This window comes from Octopus sinensis, linkage group LG15, assembly GCF_006345805.1.
Source record: "Octopus sinensis linkage group LG15, ASM634580v1, whole genome shotgun sequence".
NCBI lineage: Eukaryota > Metazoa > Mollusca > Cephalopoda > Octopoda > Octopodidae > Octopus > Octopus sinensis.
In genome coordinates, this window is record NC_043011.1 from 8,789,198 (window position 1) to 8,815,646 (window position 26,449).

Below are 26,449 nucleotides of genomic sequence, written 5' to 3' on the forward strand. Positions count from 1 at the left end.
CCACGTTAACAGTGACGACGTCTATGCGAGACGGAGTGATGAAAGGAGAAGCAGAGGTGTGAGGTGAATGCAAACAACCTTCGAATGTTGTATCAAATCACTCGGGGGAAACTTACAGAGCAGCAAATGGGAAAATGTCCTCATTTATTTAATGGCACTCCATCGCTTACGACGACAAGGGTGAAGCAGAAAATAAGAAGTCTGCCAATGTCCAGCGATGTGTGGACCAAAGAACTGAGGTATTTCGGATTGCAAGACAGTGTGTGAGAGAAAATTGTGATGTCAGAGGAGAGAAATGCATCCGCATGGATGATGGTACACTTGCTTTCAATGTTTCAATGTTTCTGAAAAGAAAGAGGCTTGGAGAAGCCATTATGAGAGACTGCTGAACGTGGAGAATGAATGGGAGGAGGAGAGCCTGCCAAATGTTGACCTAGTAGAGGGACCAGCTATCCGAATAGACAGCTCCCTAGTAGTTAAGGCAATTAAGGGTATGAAACCAGGAAAAGCCCCCGGCCCATCAGGAAACACAGCTGAGATGCTTAAAACATCTGGTTGTGTGGGCTATGGCCTAGTCACCTGCATTGTAAACCAGGTAGTTCATAATGGAGTCATACCCAATGACTGGCGTAGCAACACCATAGTCAACTGCTACAAAGGCAAAGGTGATGCTCTAGATAGAAATAACTACAGGGGTATTAAACTGTTGGATCAGGTGATGAAGGTCACAGAGAGGGTTATAGCCCATCTCATAAGGGAGGGAGTTTGCTTAGATGAGATGCAGTTCGGTTTTGTGCCGAGTAGAAGCACCACTGATGCAATATTCCTGGTTCGACAACTGCAGGAGAAATACCTAGCTAAAGATAAACCCCTCTACATAGCTTTCGTGGACTTGGAGAAAGCCTTTGACAGGGTCCCCCGATCCCTTATCTGGTGGGCGATGCGGAAACTGGAGATTGACGAATGGTTAATAAGGGTTGTACAGGCCCTATACAGAGAGGCTGTCAGCAAGGTTAGGATTGGCAATGAGTATAGTGAAGAATTCCGGGTAGAAGTAGGGGTCCACCAAGGTTCAGCCCTCAGTCCCCTTTTATTCATCATAATCCTCCAGGCAATAACAGAGGAATTCAAGACGGGTTGCCCCTTGGAGCTCCTCTATGCTGTTGACCTGGCTCTCATAGCAGAATCACTACCGGAACTGGAAAATAAATTTCGGGTGTGGAAGCAAGGTTTAGAATCAAAGACCAAAGTTACAGTAAGCAGAAAGGTGAACTCATCACACACCCCCTCGGGCAGGTGGCCATGCTCAATCTGTAGGAAAAGTGTAGGTAGAAACTCCATAAGATGTATCCAGTGTAAGCTATGGACGCATAAGAGGTGCAGCAACATCAAAGGAAAATTAACTGATAAGATAGCCTTCATGTGCAGCAGATGCACAGGGGCAATAGACACCACAGATACTCAGAAAACAGATTCCATCACACTCCAGTGGGAGAAACTAGAAGTAGTTGATAGTTTCTGTTACCTAGGTGACCAAGTTAGTTGTGGAGGTGGATGCTCAGAGAGTGTCACCACTAGAATACGAATAGCCTGGGCAAAGTTTAGGAAGCTTCTTCCCCTACTGATGACAAAGGGTCTCTCGCACAGAGTGAAAGGTAGATTGTACGATGCATGTGTGCGTACTGCCATGCTTCATGGTAGTGAAACATGGGCTGTGACTACAGAGGACATGCGTAGGCTTGAAAGAAATGAAGCTAGCATGATCCACTGGATGTGTAATGGCAGTGTGCACACACGACAGAGTGTAAGCGCCCTGAGAGAAATGCTGGACATAAGAAGCATCAGATGTGGTGTGCAAGAGAGACGTTTGTACTGGTATGGTCATGTACTGCAGATGGATGAGGAGAGATGTGTGAAGAAGTGCCTCTCCCAAACAGTTGAAGGTATCAGGGAGAGAGGTAGACCCAGGAAGACATGGGATGAGGTGGTCAAGCATGACCTTCGAACGTTGGGCCTCACAGATGCAATGTCGAAAGACCGAGATCTCTGGAGATATGCTGTGACTGCAAAGACCCGGGCTGCTTCCTGCACCAGTTTCGCATAGCCCCAGCCCATCCAATGTACTTAGGATTGCAGAACGACCTGCTGTGCTTACCTTGGATCGTAGGGTGACCTGCTGTGTTTGAGGAGACCTACTGAGTCAAGTACATCAATATCAAAATAAATATCAAATGGAAATTGTAGTTACGATACCTGTGCCGGTGGCACGTAAAAAGCACAATCCGAACGTGGCCGATGCCAGCGCCGCCTTGACTGGTTTCTGTGCCGGTGGCACGTAAAAAACACCAACCGATCGTGGACGCTGCCAGCCTCCCCTGGCACCTGTGCCGGTGGTACGTAAAACGCACCCACTACACTCACGGAGTGGTTGGCGTTAGGAAGGGCATCCAGCTGTAGAAACACTGCCAGATCAGACTGGAGCCTGGTGCAGCCTCTTGGCTTCCCAGACCCCAGTCGAACCGTCCAACTCGTGCTAACGCGGAAAACGGACGTCAAACGATGCTGATGACATATATATGTATATATATATATATATATATATATATATATATATATATATATATATATATATATATATATATATATATATTATATATATATATATATATATATATATATAATATATATATATATATATATATATATATATATATATATATATATATATATATATATATATATATATAGAAGAAATGAGGTAATCAGAAGATCGGATGGTTTATATTTACAGATATTTATTTATATATTACATTTTTTACATATATATCATATCACTGAGATCATTAGCGCTTTTTCCCATTCTAGTGGGGTTTTCAAATCAAAATAATTCCTTTGTGGGGAATTCTAATCATTTTATAGAGTTTCGTAGTGGTGGGGAGGAACAAGACAGCACAAGAGGGTGAGGTGGATGGAGAGGAAGTGATAGAGAGAACATGTGTGTATGTGTATGTGTGTGTGTGTGTGTGTGTGTGTGTGTTGTGTGTGTGTGCGTTTGTATCTGAGGCTAAAGAGTGCTAAAGAGAAAGAGGGGAAGGGAGAGGGAAGAAGAATGTAAGAATTTCCTTTGGTCTGCTGGACAGAACACCGACTCCAAGGGGGTTCTAAGAATTTCAGCTTTGACCACTTCACAGTGCCACTGAGTGTGTGGTGGTGGGTAGGCAGGCAGGCCATAAATTACACCTTTTATCATTTTGAGGATGGTCAAATGCCGTATGGGGCTTAAGAACTCTTTCCACTTTTTATGATCGTTTTTTGGAGGTGTGCGTGTGTGTCTGTGTGTGTGTCTGTGTGTCCGTGTGTGTTGTGTGTGTGTGTGTGTGTGTGTTGTGCGTGTGTGTGTGCGTGTGTGTGTGTGTCTCTGTGTGTTTGGAGAAGGGGAGAGAGACAAAAAGAGAAAAGGGAAAATAAAAATAAAAATAAAAATAAAATATATAATTCAGGGTGAATACTTGATAATTGTAAGCTCCTGTATATGCCAGTTAGTGGTGTAGGTGATAGAGTATATTTATCAAAAGAAAAACATGATGCAAAGGATTTAGCGGTACATATGTTTCTGGCTTTTATTAGACAGTTTATATCAATGCATAATTGATGTAATATGTATGTCAATAGCCTTCTTCAGCCGCGCACAATTACTACTCCAAGGACATGTATTACATTATAAGTTTGGGAAAAAGACGATTGCACCAAAACAAAAACAAAGCGTCCATCCCGTTTTTCACTCGATGTAGAATTTTTTTCTGTACCCTACGTTATCTTCCGTCCACCCTTTTATTTCTTTACCCCCTTATATTTCTTTTTCCCTTTATATTTTATTTTTATTTTCTATTTTTTATCGTTATTTTTCGTCTTTATTTTTTTTCGCTTCTTTATCTTTATTTATATTCCCATGTTTTTTCACGTCTTCGTATATTTATATATTTATATATTTATATACTTTTTATATTTTTATATTTTTTATATTTTTTTTCATTTTTACTCTTTTACTACATTTTCCACCCACCACTCTTCCTCTTCGTGATCCCTAACTCATTAAAGATTCACCCCCCTCCAACTCTTTCCCTCTTTATCTCAACATCCAACCTCCTCATTCTACATCGAGTGAAAAACGGGATGGACGTTTTGTTTTTGTTTTCCCAAGTCAATTAATACATTAAAACTAAAATGTAATACATGTCCTTGGAGTAGTAATTGTGCGCGGCTGAAGAAGGATATTGACATACATATTTTTCTTTTGAAATATATATAAATATATATATAAATATATATATATATATATATATATATATATATATATATATATATATATATATATATATATATATATGCACACACACACACACACACACACGTATATATATATATATATATATATATAAATAAGGGTGAAAAAATTGGATATTAATTTAATAATACCATCAATTTAACACCAAGTGGCTTAGCGCATGAAAACTAGGGATACAATAAAAATTTATACACAAATATAAGAAAGTGACCACTATATGGTCGACTCTTGCGCTAAAAATAGATCCGCTATGGTATCAAGCACTAAAAATTGTTTCCAAGGAGAATCAGCACAACATTTAACGTAAACGAGCAGGGCAAATGAAAAATAACAAAAATGTAGATTAATTCTAGACAATTGTTTCGCTATTAATGTATTTTACTTACATAACATATCCATAGGTCATCAGTAGAATTTGTCTTGAATACAATTTATTAAACCGCACGCTAAATTTTAACAACGTCAAACACACGTGTGGTTTAGTCGATTATACTCGCAGTTATGATTCAAATTCCCTCGCTAAAGCGCGCTAAGACTTCCGGAAACAAATATATTTGTGTATAAATTTTTATTGTATCCCTGGTTGTTATGCGCTAAGCCACTTGGTGTTAAATTGATGGTATTATTAAATTAATATCCAATTTTTTCACCCTTATTTTTGATTTTAATTATACAGCAGTAAATTTTTTATGCAGTATTTGTGAAAATAAGTCGTGTTACTTGCACACGGTACCCGGAACATAAAAGAGGGGACAAGCTTCAGTGAATATAGATTGGCCCTGGGCCTTGGAGATTCGATTAGGGGCCTGTGAGCATGAAAGAGATTCCTCCCTAGACTAAAATAAAATAAAACTCTCAGATCTCAAAACTGTTGCAGCCCACTGTCCCCGATGATGACGATTGGTGCCAGGCTGAGCCCAACTTCCTTATCAAAAGGACCATCTCCAACTGTCAACTCAAACAATAAACGTATCAAGTTGTGGTTTCAGGTGCATCATCATCGTTTAACGTCTGCCTTCCATGCTAGCATGGGTTAGACGAATGACTGAGGACTGGTGAACCAGATGGCTGCACCAGGCTCCAGTCATGATCTGGCAGAGTTTCTACAGCTGGATGCCCTTCCTAACGCCAACCACTCCGAGAGTGTAGTGGGTACTTTTACATGCCACCGGCACGGGGCCAGTCAGGCGCTACTGGCAACGATCACGCTCGAATGGTGTCCTTTACATGCCACCGGCACGAAGGCCAGATAGCCGCTCTGGCAGATCGTGCATTGTACGTTTTTATTTTAAACAAACCTGTTATCAACGAAGCTTCCATGCCTTTTGACCAATGGAAACAGAGCATTTCATCCTCTTCTCCCTCCTCTCTCTCGCATCACTCTCACTCTTGCTCTCCTTTCATTCTAGCTACGTGCCTATACATCAACACACGCTAATTATATATATATCTACCCTCACTCATCTGTCAGGGTAACTATATCTTCACAAATCACACACACACTTTCTCTCTCTCTCTCTCTCTCTCTCTCTCTCTCCCTCTCTCTCTCTATCTCTCTCTCTCTCTCTCTGTTTCCATCCCTCTTTCCCCACACACATATTGCCTTCCATTACACATTAGGTACAGATAAAAGGAAAAGAAAACTAGCTCAACGGTTGCAATTCAGTTAAACTCACTGAATTGTTTATCGCCGAAACATTACATTCAGGAACAAGAGTTTAGTACAAACGACAACACAAACAACAGCAACAAAAGCTTCGACAACAACAACAGCCACAAACACAACTGCTAACCACTGGATGTAACACTTGGTGATCTCAAAAGCAATCGATACCAACGACAGCAGCGAAGGTAACAACACCTCCGACAACAACGCGGGAAGAATAGCACAACGAACCAACCAACATGACAACAGCTGGCATCCACCTTCTCAACTCCTCCTGTACATCATATAAGAACATACAAGATGATAGTATGCAAAACCATTCCTTCAGGAACTATGACAAACATGACTCCGATTCCCAGGTGTACAACACCTACAAGCAAATGCACACGTTTCAAACTGTCGACTTCGTGAAAGAATCCCACGGCCGGTGGACCAAATTCGATCACGCTGAAATGTCCATAATGGAAGCTCTGGAAATGTTAAACAACTTGGTGGATGAGTCCGACCCGGATATCGATCTCAGTAACTCTTTCCATGCGTTTCAAACGGCAGAAGGAATCCGTAAAGAGTACCCCGACGAAGACTGGTTTCAGTTGACAGGACTCGTACATGACCTGGGTAAAGTTATGGCCCTGTGGGGTGCACCGCAGTGGTCGGTGACTGGTGACACCTACCCGGTCGGCTGTAGACCAGCTCCTTCGGTCGTTTATGCCGACAGTACTTTCAACGACAACCCCGACTTTAACAACCCAAAATACAACACGAAACTCGGTATTTACGATGAACACTGTGGTCTGAGTAAGGTACTCATGTCTTGGGGTCACGATGAGTATATGTACCAAGTACTGAAACACAACACTTGTTACCTACCCGAGGAAGCTCTCTGTGTTATTAGATACCATTCTTTCTACCCGTGGCACAACAGTAATGACTATGGTTACCTGTGTGACAACAAAGACCAGGAAATGTTGAAATGGGCAAAACATTTCAACCCGTTCGATTTGTATACCAAATCACCCGTCATTCCGGATGTTGACGAAATCCGACCATATTACGAAAAATTGATTGAAAAATATATCCCGGGTAAACTAAAATGGTAATTTTTTTTTTTTAAGCAAGAAAAACCTTGGATTCTTCCAATTATTAATGGACAATTGAAGCTGTTCGAATATTTTGGTAACCCACCATCCAGCTGCCCATCACCACCCCCCAAGAAAAACAAAAAAAAAACAAAACAAAAAAAAACTTTCGAATATTTCAGAGGTACTGCAGAGTAAAGCCTTTTCTTCCATAAATAGCAGTGGTTCGAAATGAGGTCCATATGATCCTTGAGGGTCCGTGTAAGATTTTGTTAAAATTTCTGTACAATAAATCGGATTTATTTCTACAACATACAATCTATTTTAATAATTTTTTTAAATACAATTCCTCGTAATCTTTAATTATAAAAATTCCACCGAGGTCTGCTTTGCCTTTAATCCTTTCGGGACCGATATAATCGACTGGACTTTCCCCCCAAAAGAATATTTAATTACAAAAAACATAATAGAACTTGTGTAAAGAATGGAATGGCTATATATATACATGTTATGATTTGTATTCTTACCTTATATGTATTGAATTATAAGATATATATGTATGCTATTAAGGTTCTCATTTTGTTGAATTAATAAATAATCCAACATTCTAATATCTGAAAGTTGATGAACAAACTAAATTTGTTTCTCCATTTTCTTATTTGTATTATAAATTTACGGTAAAAATATTTCTTTACCTTCACCCGTTTAATACAATAAATGAGATAATTGCATTGCAATTAAAAACATTTATGTATTAAGAATCTGGGTACTTTACCAACAGTATATTGGATAAATACTATCCCTTAGTGGGTTACACCCATAACCCTTAACTTACTTTGTTATATATATATATATATATATATACTAGCATTAAAGACCCGTCGTTGCCGGGTCATAGTGCTAGTGCATGTATATATGTGTATATATATGTGTACATATTACATGTACATCTATATATATATACATCTACACATAAAATGCAAAATACAAAGTTATATCTTGATATCGCTAGTGATAACAATACTCAAAATATATAACAGACTGGAATTGTTAGCTCTTCTTTTTTCTCTACGTTGTATACTTTATAGACAATAGTCTTTAATTTAATTTTTTATTATCCATCTGGACTATTACATTTCTGCACGCTAATTTTATTTTTAATTTATTCCCATTCATGTGAAACCACTTATTCAAGTTCAAATCATTGATGCAATTTTATACTAATTGCTATTTTTACTTTTCTTATGTTACGATTATATTATACTTTAGTTTGATTTTAATTATTACTTACTACATATAATTCAATTGTTATTATTATTTTTATTGTTAAAATGAAAGCATCTGACATAAAATAGAGAAATATTTTTGTTTCACTTTTAACACGCAATACTGAAATAGTGGAGAAGATATGATATTGCTATGGGCTCGCTCTAGGCAAGAAGTTGAACATTTTTTTTTGCCCATGAAACTACATGGACCCTAAGTAAAGCATGTGTAAAATTTGAATGGAATTGGTTTTGTAGTTCTCAAGTTTTAGGGAAACACACAGACAAACAGACAGACATTCTCAGTTTTATATATAGAAATATATATATAAAAGTAAGGTTGTGTGTCTGTCTACTCCGATTTAGATTCCTAACTACTCCCACATTTTGCGGTGCAGTTTAACCAAAACCGGGTATCTTATAGTCGTGATTCATATCGAGCCCTTCTGGGTATTAGCGCGCGTCTACGATGAGTCTACGATTTTAAAAATAATTTACCATCATTTTTTTCCATTTTAATGCATATTTTTTAAAGAGAAGTAACTCTCTAAAAATGTCTACGATGAGTCAACGATTTAAAAAAAAAATTTACCATCATATTTTTTCCATTTTTAATGCATTTTTTTGCTATTTTTTGGCTATAACTCTCTAAAGATGCTTTATAGTTATTTCCCTTACAAACCCGAGCAACGCCGGGCGATACTGCTAGTATATATATATATATGCATGTACCTACATATACACACTCCATAAGTCTGAAGATGTGTTTACGGAACTGAGTTATGTCGGGGCTGAGACAATTTATTAAATTCTTTAAACTCAAACTGCGTGGATTGAGTATTTCTTTCTTTCGTTTGCGCATGATACATGTGTGTATTCTTTTATTTGTTTGTCATTTGACTGGGGCCATGCTGGAGCACTGCCTTTATTCGAACACATCGACCCTCACACACACACACACACACAGTACCAATTTGACGCAATCTACACACCGCCTTGCATAATAGACTGTTCACTCACTCATATGTTTGTATGTGTGTGTACACGCATATAGGCATACATATAGCTGTGTGGTTAAGAAGCTATCTTCGCAACCAAGTCACTTCAGGTTCAGACCAACTGAATGGCACCAGGGCCGGCCCTAGTTTTGCTGGTGCCCTGACCTTCAACATGTACAAGATGACGGTCATTGAAATGTCCTTGTATTTGTCACGCCCTCCTTGGCGCCCCAGCGACTGTTCGAGTTGCCGGTACCTTGAGCCGACCCTGCGTGGCACATTGAGCAAGTGTCATCTCCTGTGGTCTTGGGCCGACCAAAACCCTGTGAGTGGATGTGATAGACGGAAACTAAAAGAAGCCTGAGCCCCGTGCTAGTAGGGTATTAAGAGCACCATCCGAGCGTGGTCGTTGCCAGAGCGGCTACCTGGCCTCTGTGCCGGTGGCACGTAAAAGACACCATTCGAGCGTGATCGTTGCCACTATCGCCTTACTGGCACCTGTGCCGGTGACATGTGTAAAAGATTCGAGCGAGGTCGTTGCCAGTATCGCTTGACTGGCCCCGTGCCGGTGTCACGTAAAAAGCACCCACTACACTCTCGGAGTGGTTGGCGTTAGGAAGGGCATCCAGCTGCAGAAACTCTGCCAGATCAAGATTGAAGCCTGGTGCAGCCATCTGGTTGACCAGACCTCAGTCATTCGTCCAACCCATGCTAGCATGGAAAGTGGACGTTAAACGATGATGATGATGATGATGATGAATGAGTATATGTGTCTCCTAGTTTTGAGAACGCGTGGTAGTCGTAAAATGATGGTCACTGCCACACAAGCATAATCATTCATTTCCGATATTCTGCAAGAACATATCTGGCCATGGGAAAAGATAACCTTTCTCGAAAACAGGCGATGATTAACAAAATGAAGGCTCTTCAGGTTGTGGAAAATCTGCTTTGATAAGCTTTGTCGATCCATGCAAACATTGAAAAGTGGACATTAACGAATTCTATCGAAGAAGACTCTATTTTAGCGAACTGGGGGGGGGGACTTCCCCCTCTCCTCAATTTTATCCAGACATTATGTCTCCGTACTACTAGAGCGCCTGATTTTACAATACTGTTCATTAACGGAAATTTATACGCGCTAAGCACACACACACTTATAGACTATGTAGGGGAGATAATACAAAACCAAAAGTTATGTCCCTTAGTACGATGTTTCAATTAGTAGACTGCGCCAATGCCTGGACAACGGCCTTGAAGAGTTTTAGTCAAACAAATTAACCCGAGTACTTGCTATTTCAAGAGCCCGATATATTTTATTGGTCTCTGCTGCCGAACCGCTGTGTCACGAGCACTTAACACAGCAACACCAGTTGTCGTGCGGTGGTGGAAGTGGGAGCAAACGCACACACACATATGTGTGCGTATATGTAATATATATATATTAATACTGTAATTGTTCCACGTGTTGTTGTTTTTTCTGTTTTCCCGTTTGGATTAACCTTATATATATATATATATATATATATACCTGAGTAAGCACATAAATGTGAAACAAGGTGGAAAAAAGAGTACTCAAATACCAGAGGTAGAGTAATATGCTTTATTTAAAAGCAGCAGAAATATAACAAAAGCTGTTACTCCGAGTTTCACGTTCCCGTTCGTCGGACAGTTTTCTCCGATGAACCGGAACATAAAACTCTGAGTAACAGCTTTTGTTATATTTCTGCTGCTTTGAAATAAAGTGTATATATATATGGGTGTGTGTGTGTGTGTTAAACACTAATTTCACCGACGTCATGGAACAGCAGTTAAGACCGACTGTTACAGAAACCACCGAGTAAGCTGTTACCCTAAGTGAGGCACTGGTAAAATTTCGAAATATATACATGGTGTACGGGATGTTTAGGTCTTCGATGGGCTAAACCCGGTTTTCATGCCAGTCAATTTCAGGGGTAACTTCCCAGCTATTGTTGGAACTCATTTCATAGCTGAGTAGATCGGAGCAACTTGAAATGTTTTGCTCAAGGATTCAACGCACCACCCAGTCGCAGAATCGAAACCGTGACCTTGCGATTGTTAATGCAATACCCGAACCAATAAACCAAGTGATGTCACATAATTTCGAAAACAATTTTCAAATCTAAAACATTTAGAAAAAAAATATTAGAAAGCTATTGGTTGACGTAAAATCGTGCTTGAAAGCGATGAAATGGCAAAGCCATTATAAGGTTCAATAAAATGGTTTGCGTTCTTTGTTCAAATCCCGCTGAGGTTAACACCGTCTTTCACCTTTTCGGGGATCGATTAAAATAAAAAAAATGTGAAAACCATTCTTTGACCAGAGCGATGGTTTGGCGGAATCGTCTTCGTGTGAACGTGACCTGAGCGTTATTGTCGTCAGCGATTTACGTTGGACAAAACACATCGCTAAAATTGCCAAGAAGGCTAAGGGTGTCTTGGCATCACCCACCAAGTCCTTTGTGAGCCGCTCTCCGGCTTTATATAGCTATGGTAAGACCTCATCTAGAATTTGCATCACCGGTCTGGAACCCCTATCTTGCCCAGGATATTAATAGTCTGGAAGCCGTTCAGCGACGTGCAACCAAGAGAATACCCTCCATCACGCATTTGCCATATTCTGAACGCCTTACTTCCCTGGGCATGGATACATTGAAACTCCGACGTCTGGTAGCTGACTTGGCAGACACCCATAAAATTATTAACCATCTTACAAACAATAACTCTGAGCTCCTGTTCAAACTCCACCCGTGGACATGTTTACAAAGTCAGAAAACAACACAGCTCCCATGACTTTCGGAAACATTTTTTCACGCTAAGAGTTGCTGAAGCATGGAACAGACTGCCGGCATCAGTTGTTAGTTGTCGGAGCATTGCATCCTTGAAAACTTCCATGCTTCCTGAGATTCGTCAACACCACACCTGATTTTCTCCCCTCCATACACACGCAAGCATGTATCTGACTAATACACTGTTCATTTCCCAGACATTTGTACATTACTGCATATGCTTTATACGCACTTTTGACGAGTTGTGGTGCACCTGAGCACTGTATACAATAATTTCATTATATATATATATAATTGAAAGGACGCAAAGAACTGGTTAATCTGTCCCGACAGCAACACCTGCGATGGTACTTGTGCCTCGCTGAGATCAGCAGTTTGGTGACGTAGAGAGGGGACACACCTGCTAGTCTTCTTCAAACAATCTTGTTCAGCTCTGTACATATTTGTGCAGTTGGTATCTCTTCCTTCCAGCTTTTTGCGTCTGCGATAAACTGGTACCAAACCTGGATCGGCAGCTTTTCCATTGAATAAACACCAACGGAATGAAGAAAAGAGATTTCCAGTTAACCTCAGAATATATTGCCCAGTCCTATGTAGCTGGTATGCGATCTAGAACCAACACTGCGACAATATTGGTATCAAGTCTGTATTGGCCCAAGTCCGCAGTTTTACCCCTGGATAAACAGCGGTGGTAATAGAGAAGAGAGATTACCTGTCCACCTCAAAGTATAATTGTCCTGGTCAGTAGATACAGGTGTAGCTGTTACCTGTACCTCTCCTTTTACATTCAAATAGAAACATCTGCGATGGAAATGGTATCAAGCAGTGTCGGTCACTCAGCAGCTTTTCTCCTGAATTAGCATCGGTGTTATGGAGAAGAGAAACTACCAGGCCTCGACATGTATAGATGCATGGTTAACCGTAGCGTCTCTGACGTGCAAATCGATCGTCGGAACCGGGTGTAGGGGCGAAACACCAATCGAGCTGTCTAGTAGCTGGTTCCCTCAGATAGCTGGCGCCAGCGGAAGAACGACATGCAACTCCATCCACTCTCGAACTCGGAACGGGCTGCTCCTCTCCCGATCGGAGGCGGCCACATATCACAGCCATTGCGACGAATGCACGGTGCCAAGTGGGCCACTTCTGGTAAGCAGAACTGGTGATGTGGGATGAACCTTAACGGCATAAATACGTGGGCCAAATGGACAAAATACAAATCTCTTTTCCTTAGGGGAAAGTTTAATATCAATTTCCCTTTCAAGTACAATAATAATAATTGTTAGTCTCTTGCACGATAAAATTTACAATCTCATTATCGAAAAATGCCATAAAAATATTCTCTCTCCTTTGGTGATGGCCGTATCCACGGAAATTTTGTGAAACAGCAATTGATGATGTCTGCCGTTTAAGGGTTAAACAAATCTATAAGGCCATCCTTTTCCACCATAAGACTAACTCGTATTCACAAAGAATACTACTTAGATCCCAATGGAATAAATTCTTTCCCTTTTAAGGGCTACGAGTTTTGGCTAGGTGTGGAATGTTGAGGGACATGCGCAAGAGGATGGTCTCATTCTTTGCCATATACTCTCAATTCTTGACAAAATGGTAAGGAACACCGCGGACCTATTCCCAATTCATTGGAATTTTGTCCTTGATGGAGTCCGAAAGTCTCCAAGTGTAATGATACCTGATTTCTTAGATAGATAGATAGATAGATAGAGAGAGAGAGTTACTCCTGTCGGTCACCTTCGATTTATGACCGGAAACGAACAACTCCGCTTGTATAACGGTGTGCTGATTTACAAAGGTACACACTAACAAATCGTTTTACTACATCGCCAAACATTAAAAGAACAAAAAAAGGTTTACAAGAAACGCAGAAAACTTGTTCAAGATTTTTTCAAAAAAAAAAAAAAAAATCAGCATGAAGAAAAGAGCAAATAAATTTCCAAATATATTTTATTTTCAGTAAAAAAAAAAAAATTTACAGCATATATTTTTTTTGGTTTCGTATGCCATGGTTTTAACTGTTTTATATTTACCTTCATATGAAAATAATATACCTGACAAACCCACCTGCGATTTTTTCTTTTTTATAAATGATTAAAAGGTTGCCCTCTTCATGCACAAGGTGAGAAATTTTGAGAGGAGGGGCAAATCGACTACATCAACCCTAGTTCATGACTGGTACTTTATTTTAGCAACTCTGTGTGGATAAAAGGCCAAGTTGATCTCGGTGGGATTTGAACTCAGAATGTGAAGAACAGGAACAAATACTGCAAAGCATTCCCCACCCCCAACGCTCTAACGAATCTGTTAATCTACCCAACTCAAAATAATAATAATGGTTTCAAATTTTGCGGGAGGGGACCAGTTGATTACATCCACCCCAGTGTGTAACTAGTACTTAATTTACAGACCCCGAAAGGATGAAAGGCAAAATCGACCTCGGCGGGATTTGAACTCAGAACGTAAAGACGGATAAAATACTGCAAAGCATTTCGTCCAGCACGCTAACGATTCTGCCAGCTCATTACCAATCCTTTCTATTATAGGCACAAGGCCTGAAATTTGGGGGAGGGGGTATACTTGATTACATAAGCCCCAGTGTTCAACTGGTACTTATTTTATCGACCCTGAAAGGATGAAAGACAAAGTCTACCTTGGCAGAATTTGAACTCAGAACGTAATGGTGGAAGGAATGTTCAATATTTCGTTTAGCGTGCAGGTTTCTAATTTTGGCACAAGGCCTGTAATTTTGAGGGGTGTGTATGTGTGTGTGTGTGCAAACCAGTTGGTACCATCTCATTAGAATGGTAATTATTATTACTATTAAAGTTGAACAAAAAAAAGTCAAAGTAAATGTGAGAAGAAAGAGACAAATGAGTGCAACAGTGTTAGGGGTTTGGGTTTAGAGAAAGTTGTAGTTGACACCCTGGCCAAAAGTGAGGCATCGGGGAGGAGCATGGCACTTTATAAATGGAATGAAATAAATGCTAATTTTGGATGAACCAATGTCTCAGAAACAACAGGACAGAAGAAAAAAAAAAAAAAAAAAAAAAAAGGGCCTCTTTAGATTCTTTGCAGCATCGAATGGCGCTAATCAGGAATGAATATACTGACAACCGCCACACAGGACTGGCTATCAGTTTGTCACAAGTAAAATCCCAAAATGACCGGCTGCGTGTCTGACCTGTCTCCTAACAAGGGTGAAGTGAAGTGTATATATGGATGATGATGATGATGGGTTTCAAAGAGGACAGTCAATTAGTTGTGCCTCAAGTAGATGGAGAGTGTTCCACAGATGCTGGAAAGATGGCAGGCAAAGTAAATCCCGGAATAATTTGAACTCGGAGCATAAAAGGGACCTAACTAAATATCATCCAATTGTTACTACCAACCCATTCCACCCCACCCTGCTGGGCACTGCATCATCTGTAAGGGTGTTACCCTGACAACGCATGAGTGAGCACTCACAGACTACTCTGAGGCAGATTTCCTAAAGTCGGATGCCATTCCTGTCACCAAATCTTGCCTGTTTCCAAGCAAGGAAGTATTTCCACGTGACCGGACATGTTTTCAGGGAAGAATGGAAATAAGAGACACCACTTCCATGCAAGTGGCAGTGTCCCTTGTTCCAAGTCTGGCCATGAAAATGGGTCCAGCTACGATAACTAACTTTGGCACAAAGCCAGCAATTTTAAAGGAACAGGAAAGTAGATTACAATGACTCCCCCCCCCCCACCTCAATACACGACTTGTAATTTATTTTATCAACCACGAGAGGATGAAAGGCAAAGCTGACTTTGGCAGGATTTGAGCCCACAATGTAAAAAGCCAGAACAAATGCCACTTAGCATTTTGTCCGATGCTCCAACGATTCTGTCAGCATGGCCTTAATTCTTTCTACCATAGACGAGGGGTTTCACTGCCATAATAATAATCCTTTCTATTATAGGCACGCAAGGCCTGAAATTTTTTGGGGGGAGGGTGCTAGTCGATTACATCGCCCCTGGTGCTCAACTGGTGGTTATTTTATTGACCTTGAAAAGATGAAAGGCTAAGTCAACCTTGGCAGAATTTGAGCTCAGAATGCAAGGAAGGATGAAATGTCGCTAAGCATTTTTGCCCTGTGAACTAACGATTCTGCCAGCTTGTTACAATAATAGCAATAAGAAGAACATGAAATTGTTTGTGATAAAAGTTGATCTCCATTACAAAACCGAGTTCTTATTGTTTATTTACCGTCATGAAAGAGTCACATTAATTTTCATAAATAAATAATAATTTGATTCTTTATTGCCCACAGGGGGAGCTAAACACAGAGGGGACAGACAAAGGGACTAAGTTGATTATATCGTCGACCCAGTGCGTAACTGGTACTTATTTAATCGACCCCGAAAGGATGAAAGGCAAAGTCGACCTCGGCAGAATTTGAACTCAGATGAAATACCGCTAAGCATTTCGTCCAGTGAGCTAACGATTCTACCAGTTTGCCGCCAATAATAATAATAAACGCCAGCATTTTGTTATGGGCAACCAGGGAGAACTGAACTCATGATCTGTGTAGCAGCAGGGTAACCCAATACTCTGATTTATAATCAATTTTGCCTCAACAGTGAGCAAACGAACGAAGCTAATTAACAGCTCTTGTCAGACAGTTGGTGGCATATTTCTAATGAGATTCTGGATTCTCGACAGGATTATCTCATTGGTGCTACAACAGTTGCCGGGGCCATACGGTGGTAGAATGGTCACAGCGCCAGCCACACACAGACACTTCGGTTTGTCCCCATCCTGACCCTTTTGTTCCTGCACGGGCAAGCGATTCTTCAGCATCCATGACTTGAGCTTGTCCTTGCGTTCCGAGAGGGCTTCCTCACTCAGATGGCTCGTTTCAATGCCCATGTTGCCGCTGTCGCCAAAACCAAGCTGACTGTTCTTGCTGTTGAGGAACAGAGCATCAAGTCTGGCCTTAATTTTTTCGTAATCACTATCTTTTGGACCGTTGCCACTGTTACCAGCATCATTATCATCTTCCTGCAACACAGCCACATCGACAACAGCATGTCCTGGAATAACACAGACCCCTACACTGGTCTTGGGGGTAGAGGCGGGACTAGTAGTAGCAGAAATATCAGAAGCCTTAACTTCGGTAACGGTAGCAGCAGTAGTGTCACTCGCAGTGGTCGTGTTTGGAGTGGTGGCAGAGTTACTAGAAGTTCCAGTCACATTAGCAGCCGTGGAGGCAGCAGCATCAGAAGCAGTTGCAGGAGGGAAGTGAACGAGGATGAAGCTGGAAGTGACCGGGTCGACAGTATAGACGTGACCCACATGCTCTTGGTTGGGGCCGGTGAGCACACGGACCTTCTTGTAGATGTACTGCATCCAGTGAGCAGGGTCTTGGGTGAAAATCGGGTGGCACCTTTCCTCAACCATGGTGGTCATTTAAGAATCAAACAAGACAAAAAGAGAAATGGAAAGAGGGGTAATAAAAAAAAAAAAGGGGATAACGGTAACTACTACAAATAATAGGTAACTTGGGCACAAGGCCAGCAATTTTGAGGGGAGGGGAAAGTCCCTATAATTTTCTATTTTGCTTTTTTTGTTGTTTTCTTCCCCTCCTTTTCCTTCTTCAAATTCACAAATTTCCTTTCGAGTTGACGACTATGTTCATACAATTACCAGAATACGAGTCACAAGTGCACACCCTTGCTGCGAGTCCGTATGTAGGTTTCGTAAGTTCAACGTGTATCTGTAAAAAGCTATGTATGAGTGTGTGAATATGTTTAAATGGTTCTATCTATAAAAACCTGTGTGTGTGTGTGTGTCAATGAAAAGCTATAGTTGTGTTTGTATGGCATTTATAAGAGAGAACGTATGCACGTTTCCATATAAGGGCGTACTTGTGTCTGCAAAAGTTTTATATATCTTTGTAAGTGCATATGTATGCACTAGACATTAAAAAAAAAGCACAGGAGAGGGGAAAAATAAAGAGAAAACAAAGGACACTGCTAAAAGGTGAAACCCTCCGAAATGCTCCGATTGGTTGTTTGGTTAATCCAGTTGCTATAGTTTGATGATGCTGTTAGAAGCAGGATGACAGCAGACTGTTCTCTGCACAACAGTGGGGAATCGGTTACCGAGACAGGTTGAAGGTGTGGAAGTTCTTGTATTTCTTTATCAAGTCGCACTTGGTGATGAGCTGTTTACGAAGCACCTCTATGTGTTTCATCTGCTCTTCCCGTGTGTGCTGGATGCCCGGCATTTTGTCCACAATCTCGCGGCCCCGTTGAAGCCGGTTCTTCAAGTCTGTCACTTTCTGGGGCACATCGTGGGAATCTTTTTCAATGCTGAAGATGAAGAGAGAAAGTATAAAAGACAGAGAGAAATGGAAAGAAAAAATCAGACATTCCCATTTTTTAATAACGAGAGCTTCAAAATAATTGCTTTCTTCATTATAATGTAAGAAATCATCATCATCGTCCTCGTTTAACGCCTGCTTTCCATGCTGGCATGGGTTGGATGGTCTGAGAACTGGCAAATCAGAAGGCTGCACCAGACTTCAATCTAATCTGGCAATGTTTCTACAGCTGGATGCTCTTCCTAAAGACCAACCACTCCAAAAGTGGGTGCTTTTTATGTGCCACCAGCATGGGAGTCAGTCAGGGGACACTGGCATCAACCACGTTTGGCTCGTGCCTTTTACGTGCCACCAGCATGGGAGCCATACTGTCAAGTAGGAAAGCAAGCAAACCTAATAAAAACAGCCTATAATTACCCTGGCAAGATAGTTATAGCTATCTGCTCCATATTAATTCATTAGCATATAAATTGGCCAGATATAGTCTCTCACACTTATCCTACAATGGCATTCAAAAAAATAAACAAGATCTTGAAGGTATGAGATAATACATAATTAATTGAAAACATTGAAAATAAATAAGTGTTTACATATTCAACAGAGTAATCTCAATATCAAAAAAGGTAAAATTCCCCTTTGGTTATGAACAAGTCCAGGCAAGGTTGTTTTATGGAAGACCAGATGTTGGCCATGCATACCAGCCTCCCCTTCCCATGCCACTGATGTTATCCAAGGGAAAAAAGGCAAAAGCCGAGTGGCATCACAACTCATTTCTACAGCTGAGTGAACTGGAGCAACGTGAAATAAAGGGTCTTGCTCACAAGCACAATACGCAATCCGGTCTGGGAATCGAACTCACTACCTCAGGATTGTGAGTCTGACTCTCTAACCACTGAATCATGCAACTTCAGTCAATGCTAAACAGTTAATAAAGATGTTGACAACATAATACATGTTCTCAGGAATTCTCAAACCTGTACACACCTGTTAGCTGTCGTTTATATAGGTCAGAGCAAATGCAGTAAAGGTAAAAAAAAAAAGAATTAAAAAAAAAGGTGGGACAAAAAAAGAAAAACAGAATTAAAAAAAAAAGACTTGGGGTGGGACAGCATCTTGAAAAATGTAGCAAGCACTGTCACTTATCAAACAGTCTTGTAACATTGAGACCATCTTATCCATACGGAATCTACAGAATACTTAAAACTGTTTCTATGACAACTGCATGTTGGTAAGGAAATCTTGGATTATTGGGGATAGAGTAAATAAATCAGGTGAGATTTACATATGTGTGGTAAGTAGGGTGCTTACGAACTACATGGTTCTGGGTTCAGTCCCACTGCGTGGCACCCTGGGTAAGTGTCTTCTACTATAGCCTCAAGCCAACCAAAGCCTTGAGTGGATTTGGTTGACGGAAACTGAAAGAAGCCCGTCGTATATATGTATGTGTGTCTGTGAGTCCCCCCAACATCGCTTGACAACCGATGCTGGTGTGTTTACGTCCCAGTAACTTAGCGGTTCGGCAAAAAAGAGACCGATAGAATAAGTCCTGGGGTCGATTTGCTCGACTAAAGACGGTGCTCCAGCATGGCCACAGTCGCATGACTGAAACAAGTAAAAGAGAGATACAGCTATAGAGCTGGAAAGTAAACCGATTCAATGCCGTTTTCATAAAGTTTATCTGTGGAGGTAACTTACATGTGAAGGGAGATAATTCGATAAAACCAAGTTCTGTGATTTAATCATTGGCTTAAATTCACCCCCAGTTTCGCTTCACGGTTGTGGCGACTCCCCATTGAAGGGGCCGCAAAGAGTCTTAAATGAAAATTGAAGATAAACGCTGCCAGATTACAATTTCTTCTACTTTTCTACCATAATTTCATTTTAAACAACTTTGTATAAAAACAAATTGTGGTTTAGCTCAGAGTCAGACCCAATAAAAGAAACTGATGATCAAAAAATGTTCTCTCCGTAAGCAATCTACTTTTTTTTTTTTACGAATCCTAGTGTATCAAGGACTACATTGTCCAATGTATTTCTCCTTCCGAAGACAACAGAATGTGATTTGAGGCAACAAATTTCGGTTTTCTTTTCTAACTGACAGAGATTTCTTTGAGCAGTTTGCCAATTGCTTATCTACACTGGTGAGGATTTCTCAAGGAAACAATCGACATCCTGGAATTTAAACCCCAAAAGGGAAAATAAACTAGCCAACTCCTTCATGCACGCAAAATTACTATTAAAAAGAAAAACCAGAAAGCAAAAAAATAAAATTCCGTGTCGTGATACTATAATGAAAAAAGAAGATATATATAAACGGACCGGACATAGTTAAAATACTTAAAAGCATTAAGAAAACCCCATGTTTGATGTTATGACAACTAAACATTATTGTCTACATAATTCCTCATCTCTTAAACATAGAACTGTATTAACTAAACCTCAGTTTGAAAGAAAATTTTAAAAATTAAAAATTCTGACTCTTTAAATAATGCACATTTTGGCCTGTGTGAAAGCAGTTGACCCACATCCCTCCCCACCTCCAGTTTCAAAATGTTCTAATCAGAAGCTTTAAACTCCAGGAAATTACTAAACTTAGCTATCAACTGAATCAGATCAGCTCAGTCAGTGGTTAATAAATATTTTGTTGACCTACAGTGGCATGTGTAAAAAGATTCGAGCGAGGTCATTGCCAGTACCACCTGACTGGCCCCTGTGCCGGTGGCACGTAAAAAGCACCCACTACACTCTCGGAGTGGTTGGCATTAGGAAGGGCATCCAGCTGTAGAAACTCTACCAGATCAAGATTGGAGTCTGGTGCAGCCATCTGATTCGCCAGTCCTCAGTCAAATCGTCCAACCCATGCTAGCATGGAAAGCGGACTTAAATGATGATGATGATGATGACTACTAATTTCAAATCTTCAATCACCAAAGCAATACACAAGATATACTGAAGCCATTGAGGATGCCTATACATGGTCACTCAACCTGCTAGAAATAGTCAGATTCCTTTAAATCGCTCTCATCCGCCTGAGAAAAAGATATTTCATGTGGTACTGGATTTCCTGTATAAAGGAAAAATACGAGATGGTTATAGTTGGATTGTCTTTGATCATCAGGAATTACTTGACAGGACATCGTTTCTCCTGCTTTTTCAATTGATACTACAATTACTGGTGCTTTTTGAGTTAGTGAGTTAGATATGCCAGTGTTTGTCTGATATAAACGGCCTTGTTGCATTTTATGAAATTTTCCATCTAAATAAAAACCAACTGAAACATGCAGATTAGGTTTAATTCAACATTTTATCAACTCACTGCAAGAATTCCTCATCATCGTTTAACGTCCACTTTCCATGCTGGCATGGGTTGGATAGTTTGACTGAAGTCTGGAGAGCCAGTGGCTGCACCAGGCTCATCTGATCTGGTAATGTTTCTACAGCTGAATGCCCTTCCTAACACCAACCACTCCCAGAGTGTAGTGGGTGCATTTTACGTGCCACCGGCACAGGAGCCAGTCAGGGTGATCTGGCATCGACCACATTCAAATGATGCATTTTACGTGCCACCGGAACGGGAGCCATACACACAATCATCACTTTTATGAGCATTTTTTCCATGCTGGCATGGGTTGGACAAGAGTTATAGTCAGATGTACATTCAGCCATGCTTGCACACACACACACACATCATTTGTTTCAAGATAAAAAATAGCCATCTATGTATCATACTCTGATACATGGATATTTTTAATTTAATATCCTGTCAATTGCATATAACAGATTTTTAATTAAAATTACACTAAATATACCTAATAAGTAGACAAACATAAGTTAGGTTTGTTTATTTATCAGGTATGTGTATGTCACCTGAAATGTTGGAAACAGCAGCCAAATCTCTCCCAATTCTCACACAACCATCTCAAATGATGAAGAATACGTGTTCCTTCACAAGCAGGGTAGTCCTTGACAAACAGTAACACGGCATAGTGATGAGTGGAAAGCCACGGCCTACTCTGTCAAGATCGAAATAGGGTTTAACAGGTAAATACTTAAACGTATGCCATTAATCCAATGACAACTACCTGTGATTTGTAAATGTCATTTAGCAATGGAACAATCTGGAATGCTTTATCCAATGACTATTTGTCAATAATCATTAGAAATAGTGGCATACCCATACAAGTGCCCCACCCCCAGCGAATTTGTTTTCTTATAGCTTTCAGAAAAATGGGTATTTCTTTTTAATGAAATTTTCTGCAAATATGCTTCAGATGGTGTAGATTCTAATATAAAAGTTTTTGGTGGTGAAGAGAGGAGTTTCAGAAAATTCACACGAGTCCGGTTTTGTTTCCTTAAAACTTACAGAAAAATGAGTATTTTTGGCATTCCTTCTTTATAACTCGACAAAATCAGAACATTTCATTTTGGGTATTTCCGTGGAAGCAAATGAGAGTTGGATTCTGTTTTCTGCTTGGAAATTTGAGGATTTTACATAGACACATGAAACAGGGAAGAACAAATATGCAAGGCTTTTTTTCTTTTTTTTTTCCTTAAAGTTTAAAATGAGACATTGCTGGTTTAATTTCGTTACATCTCTACTCCACAACCCACGGAAATATCCCTAGTGAAATGTTTTGATGTTTTCAAGTTATATCGAAGGATTTTTTTTTTTTTTTGGGGGATGAAAATTTCTACAAATATCTTTCAGATGATGAATATTACAATAATGTCCGAATCTAATACGAAAACGAACCAGTTGGGATGCATGCCTGCATACATACTGACATACATCACAATTTGATTTTTCCAAAATGGGACATGCGTTTGCGTGTATATAATCGGAATCTACTCAGTCTGAAGCGTACAGAATTGAATCGAACCAGTTTCAGATCACGAGCTGAGGCCATGATGGGGCACCACCATTTGGTGTTGTTACATAAATTTTACTTCACCAATTCATTCTTCCAGAGCATATCTTTCCTGCCTACGATCCAGGAATTAGTCTCAATCTCTCGAGTCTGATTTGTAAAAAATTTCATTAAAAAATAGACAATTTTTCTTCTTTCTTCGAAAACTAAGAGTTAAATTACATGTGCGTTTTGAATTGGATGGTTTTGAGTTCTAATTGGTTGTGTGATTCGAGTTGTATGTATAACATGTGGTTTGAATTCCTATATAATATAACCACATGTGGCTAGAGTTCTCTTGTAATTTGTATAAATCGAGTTATCTACATGAAATATGTATTAGTTGAGAAAAGTAGTTTGTCGTGAGTAGTCGATCCTACAATGACCACCACCTAGAAAAGTAAATAAAACACAAAATAAATAATTTTTGTTAAAGTAAATAAAACACAAATTAAGGATCGACTAGTCATGACTAGGTAGCGCGGATGCGCGCACAGGGACCACTTTTTTCAAGTAGTACCAGTGAACACACAAAATAACAGAAAACCAGACAAGACATAAATAGAAGTCACACGTGCTCCAGTTTCTACAAAAATACTTCATTGTAATTAAGGTAGCCTCACCCTTCACCATTAGGCATTCTTTCGGTATGGGTCCCAGGAGCGATATTCCAAGTTGAAACAAGATTTTATAAAAAGGAAGATATTTCGACACAATTCTGGAAGGATCGAATATAAACAGGTTTCCACCGGTCGTCTTAAAAATAATTTATAATTACAAAATTAATGAAGGCAAGAAATTAATTAATTAAACAAAAAAAAAACCGTTAAATAAACAAGAAATTGTCTTTTGTTCCTATTTTTTTCTTTTTTTTTTTTTTGTGGTTGTGTCAAGAAAGTAAAAACGGAAGAAAGGTAAGAAAGAAGAAAGGAACAAGAGGGGCCAATATTTGTGGTTTTTTACCTTCGAATGATTTCGTAAATGATTTGAAGGAAACTCAGGTCGTTCTCCACATTTTTCGCCATCTTAGACAGGAAGAGGAAGTTGCGTTGAGCACGTGACCTGCTGGACTGAGGATTGACGGAGGAGGAGGGGGTAGTGGTAGTGAGGAACAAAGGGAAATAACGGGAGGTGGAGGAGGTGACAGACGTTGGGAGGGAGGAGGAGTAGTGACAGGAGATGGTGAAGGCGGCGAGGAGTCGGCAGAGACGTTGGCCCGCCGGGCGAAATGCGTTGCAGTACTTCGTTTGATGTTATGTTCCGAGTTCAAATTCCGCCGAGGTCGACTTTGCCTTTCATCCTTTCGGGAGCGATAAATTAAGTACCAGTTACGCACTGGAGTCGATATAATCGACTTAATCCGTTTATCCCCTTGTGGGTAATAAAGAAATAGGCATTTAGGTGACAGAGAAAAAGAGAAGTAAAGGTGGAGGACAGGCAATAATTGGGGGGAAGAAGGAGTGCAAATAATGAGAAGGGAAAGAAGAAATAGAGAGGGAGAGAGAGAGAGAGAGTAAGGTTGATAGAAAGAGTGGCAATTACAGAAAGAAGGGAAGGGGTGGAATGTTGATAGTGACAAGATAGATGAGAAGAGAGAGAGAGAGAAAGAGAGGAAAGAGACAGTGAAGGGGAAGAGAGGCAAAGATAGTGAGGGAAGGGAGAGAGAAAGATAGAAAGGCAAGAGACAGAGGAGAATAAGAGATAGAGGGGAAAGATAGAGAGGGAGAGATAGAAAGAAAAGACAGAGAAAGAGTGGTGTATTAACAGTAACAGAGCTGAGAGAGAGAGAGAATGAATGAATGAAAGAATGAATGAATGATGCCGAATGAATTAAGGAGAAAAGGGGAGTAAATCAGTCGTGATTTAGGAAAGTAATTTCTTTTTAATTCTAAAACTTTGCCTTTCATCCTTTCGGGGTCGATAAATTAAGTACCAGTTGCGCACTGGGGTCGATGTAATCGACTTAATCCCTTTGTCTGTCCTTGTTTGTCCCTTCTACGTTTAGCCCCCTTGTGGGCAATAAAGAAATATAAAATGAGTCCCGGTCGAGCAGAGGGGCCGAACCGAGCGACTGACCCCTCTCCCTAAATTGCTGCTCTTGTACTTTACAACACTCAAGATGGCGGACATAATGCTTGGCGGCATTTTTTCTAACTCTTTACGTTCTATGTTCAAATCTCGCCGCAGCCGACGTGGCCTTTCACCCCTTTCAGAGCCAATGAAATGAAATAGTGGGGTCGTTGCAATCGACTAAAATCATAGCCTTCAAATTGCCGGCCTTGCGCCAAAATCAGAAAACGTACAGAGATGATGGAATCAGCGGGGCAAAATGAGTAATTAGTGATTTCTCGTGATTTTCTCACCACTTGTTTGCAGTCGTTACATTTCAAGCATTTCATCACCATTTTGTGCAGTTACATCATCTTTACGAGTAAGAAGTGGTTAGCATAGTTGTTGAAGTTGAGAAAGTTTAGAACATAGTCAGCTTGCTTACGAACCACATGGTTCCGGGTTCAGTCCCGCTGCGTGGGTCCTTGGGCAAGTATCTTCTGCTATAGCCTCGGGCCGACCAAAGCCTCGTGAGTGGATTTGGTAGACGGAAACTGAAAGAAGCCCGTCGTATAATGTATATGTATATATATGTATGTGTATATGTTTGTGTCTGTGTTTGTCCCTCCCAACATCACTTGACAACCGATGCTGGTGTGTTTACGTCCCCGTAACTTAGCAGTTCGGCAAAAAAAGAGACCGATAGAATAAGTACTAGGCTTACAAAGAATAAGTTCTGGGGTCGATTTGCTCGACTAAAAGGCGGTGCTCCAGCATGGCCACAGTCAAATGACTGAAACGAGTAAAAGAGTAACAGGTACTTTTAGTTAAAGAATTCTCTCACCTTTGACCCGACTGCAATTGAGGTTGCCATTAAAATATCTGGATTATTTTTGGTGTTTCACAATCAATATTTTTTTCTATGTTGGATTCCAAGTCAACTTTTTTTCTTACAAGTTTGATCAT

The 26,449-nt window shown here is 40.2% G+C and overlaps 2 protein-coding genes and 1 long non-coding RNA gene across 3 annotated transcripts in view; 2 read left to right on the forward strand and 1 right to left on the reverse strand.

Annotated features, from left to right (window-relative positions):
• LOC118766181 overlaps positions 1–26,449 on the forward strand; it is a 43,927-nt gene that overhangs the window by 11,246 nt on the left and 6,232 nt on the right. The gene's annotated exons all lie outside the window — the stretch shown is intronic.
• On the forward strand, positions 5,929–7,300 carry LOC115219835 (inositol oxygenase-like). The gene has a single exon (XM_036509442.1). It carries the CDS (start codon positions 6,251–6,253, stop codon positions 7,109–7,111), a length of 861 nt encoding a protein of 286 aa, XP_036365335.1. The 5' UTR covers positions 5,929–6,250; the 3' UTR covers positions 7,112–7,300.
• LOC115219782 (gem-associated protein 6) lies at positions 16,555–24,531 on the reverse strand. The gene is made up of 2 exons (XM_029790037.2): positions 24,398–24,531; positions 16,555–18,516 (listed from the first exon to the last, which is right to left on the reverse strand). The coding sequence occupies exon 2, from the start codon at positions 17,609–17,611 to the stop codon at positions 16,817–16,819; it is 795 nt and encodes a 264-aa protein (XP_029645897.2). The 5' UTR covers positions 17,612–18,516; positions 24,398–24,531; the 3' UTR covers positions 16,555–16,816.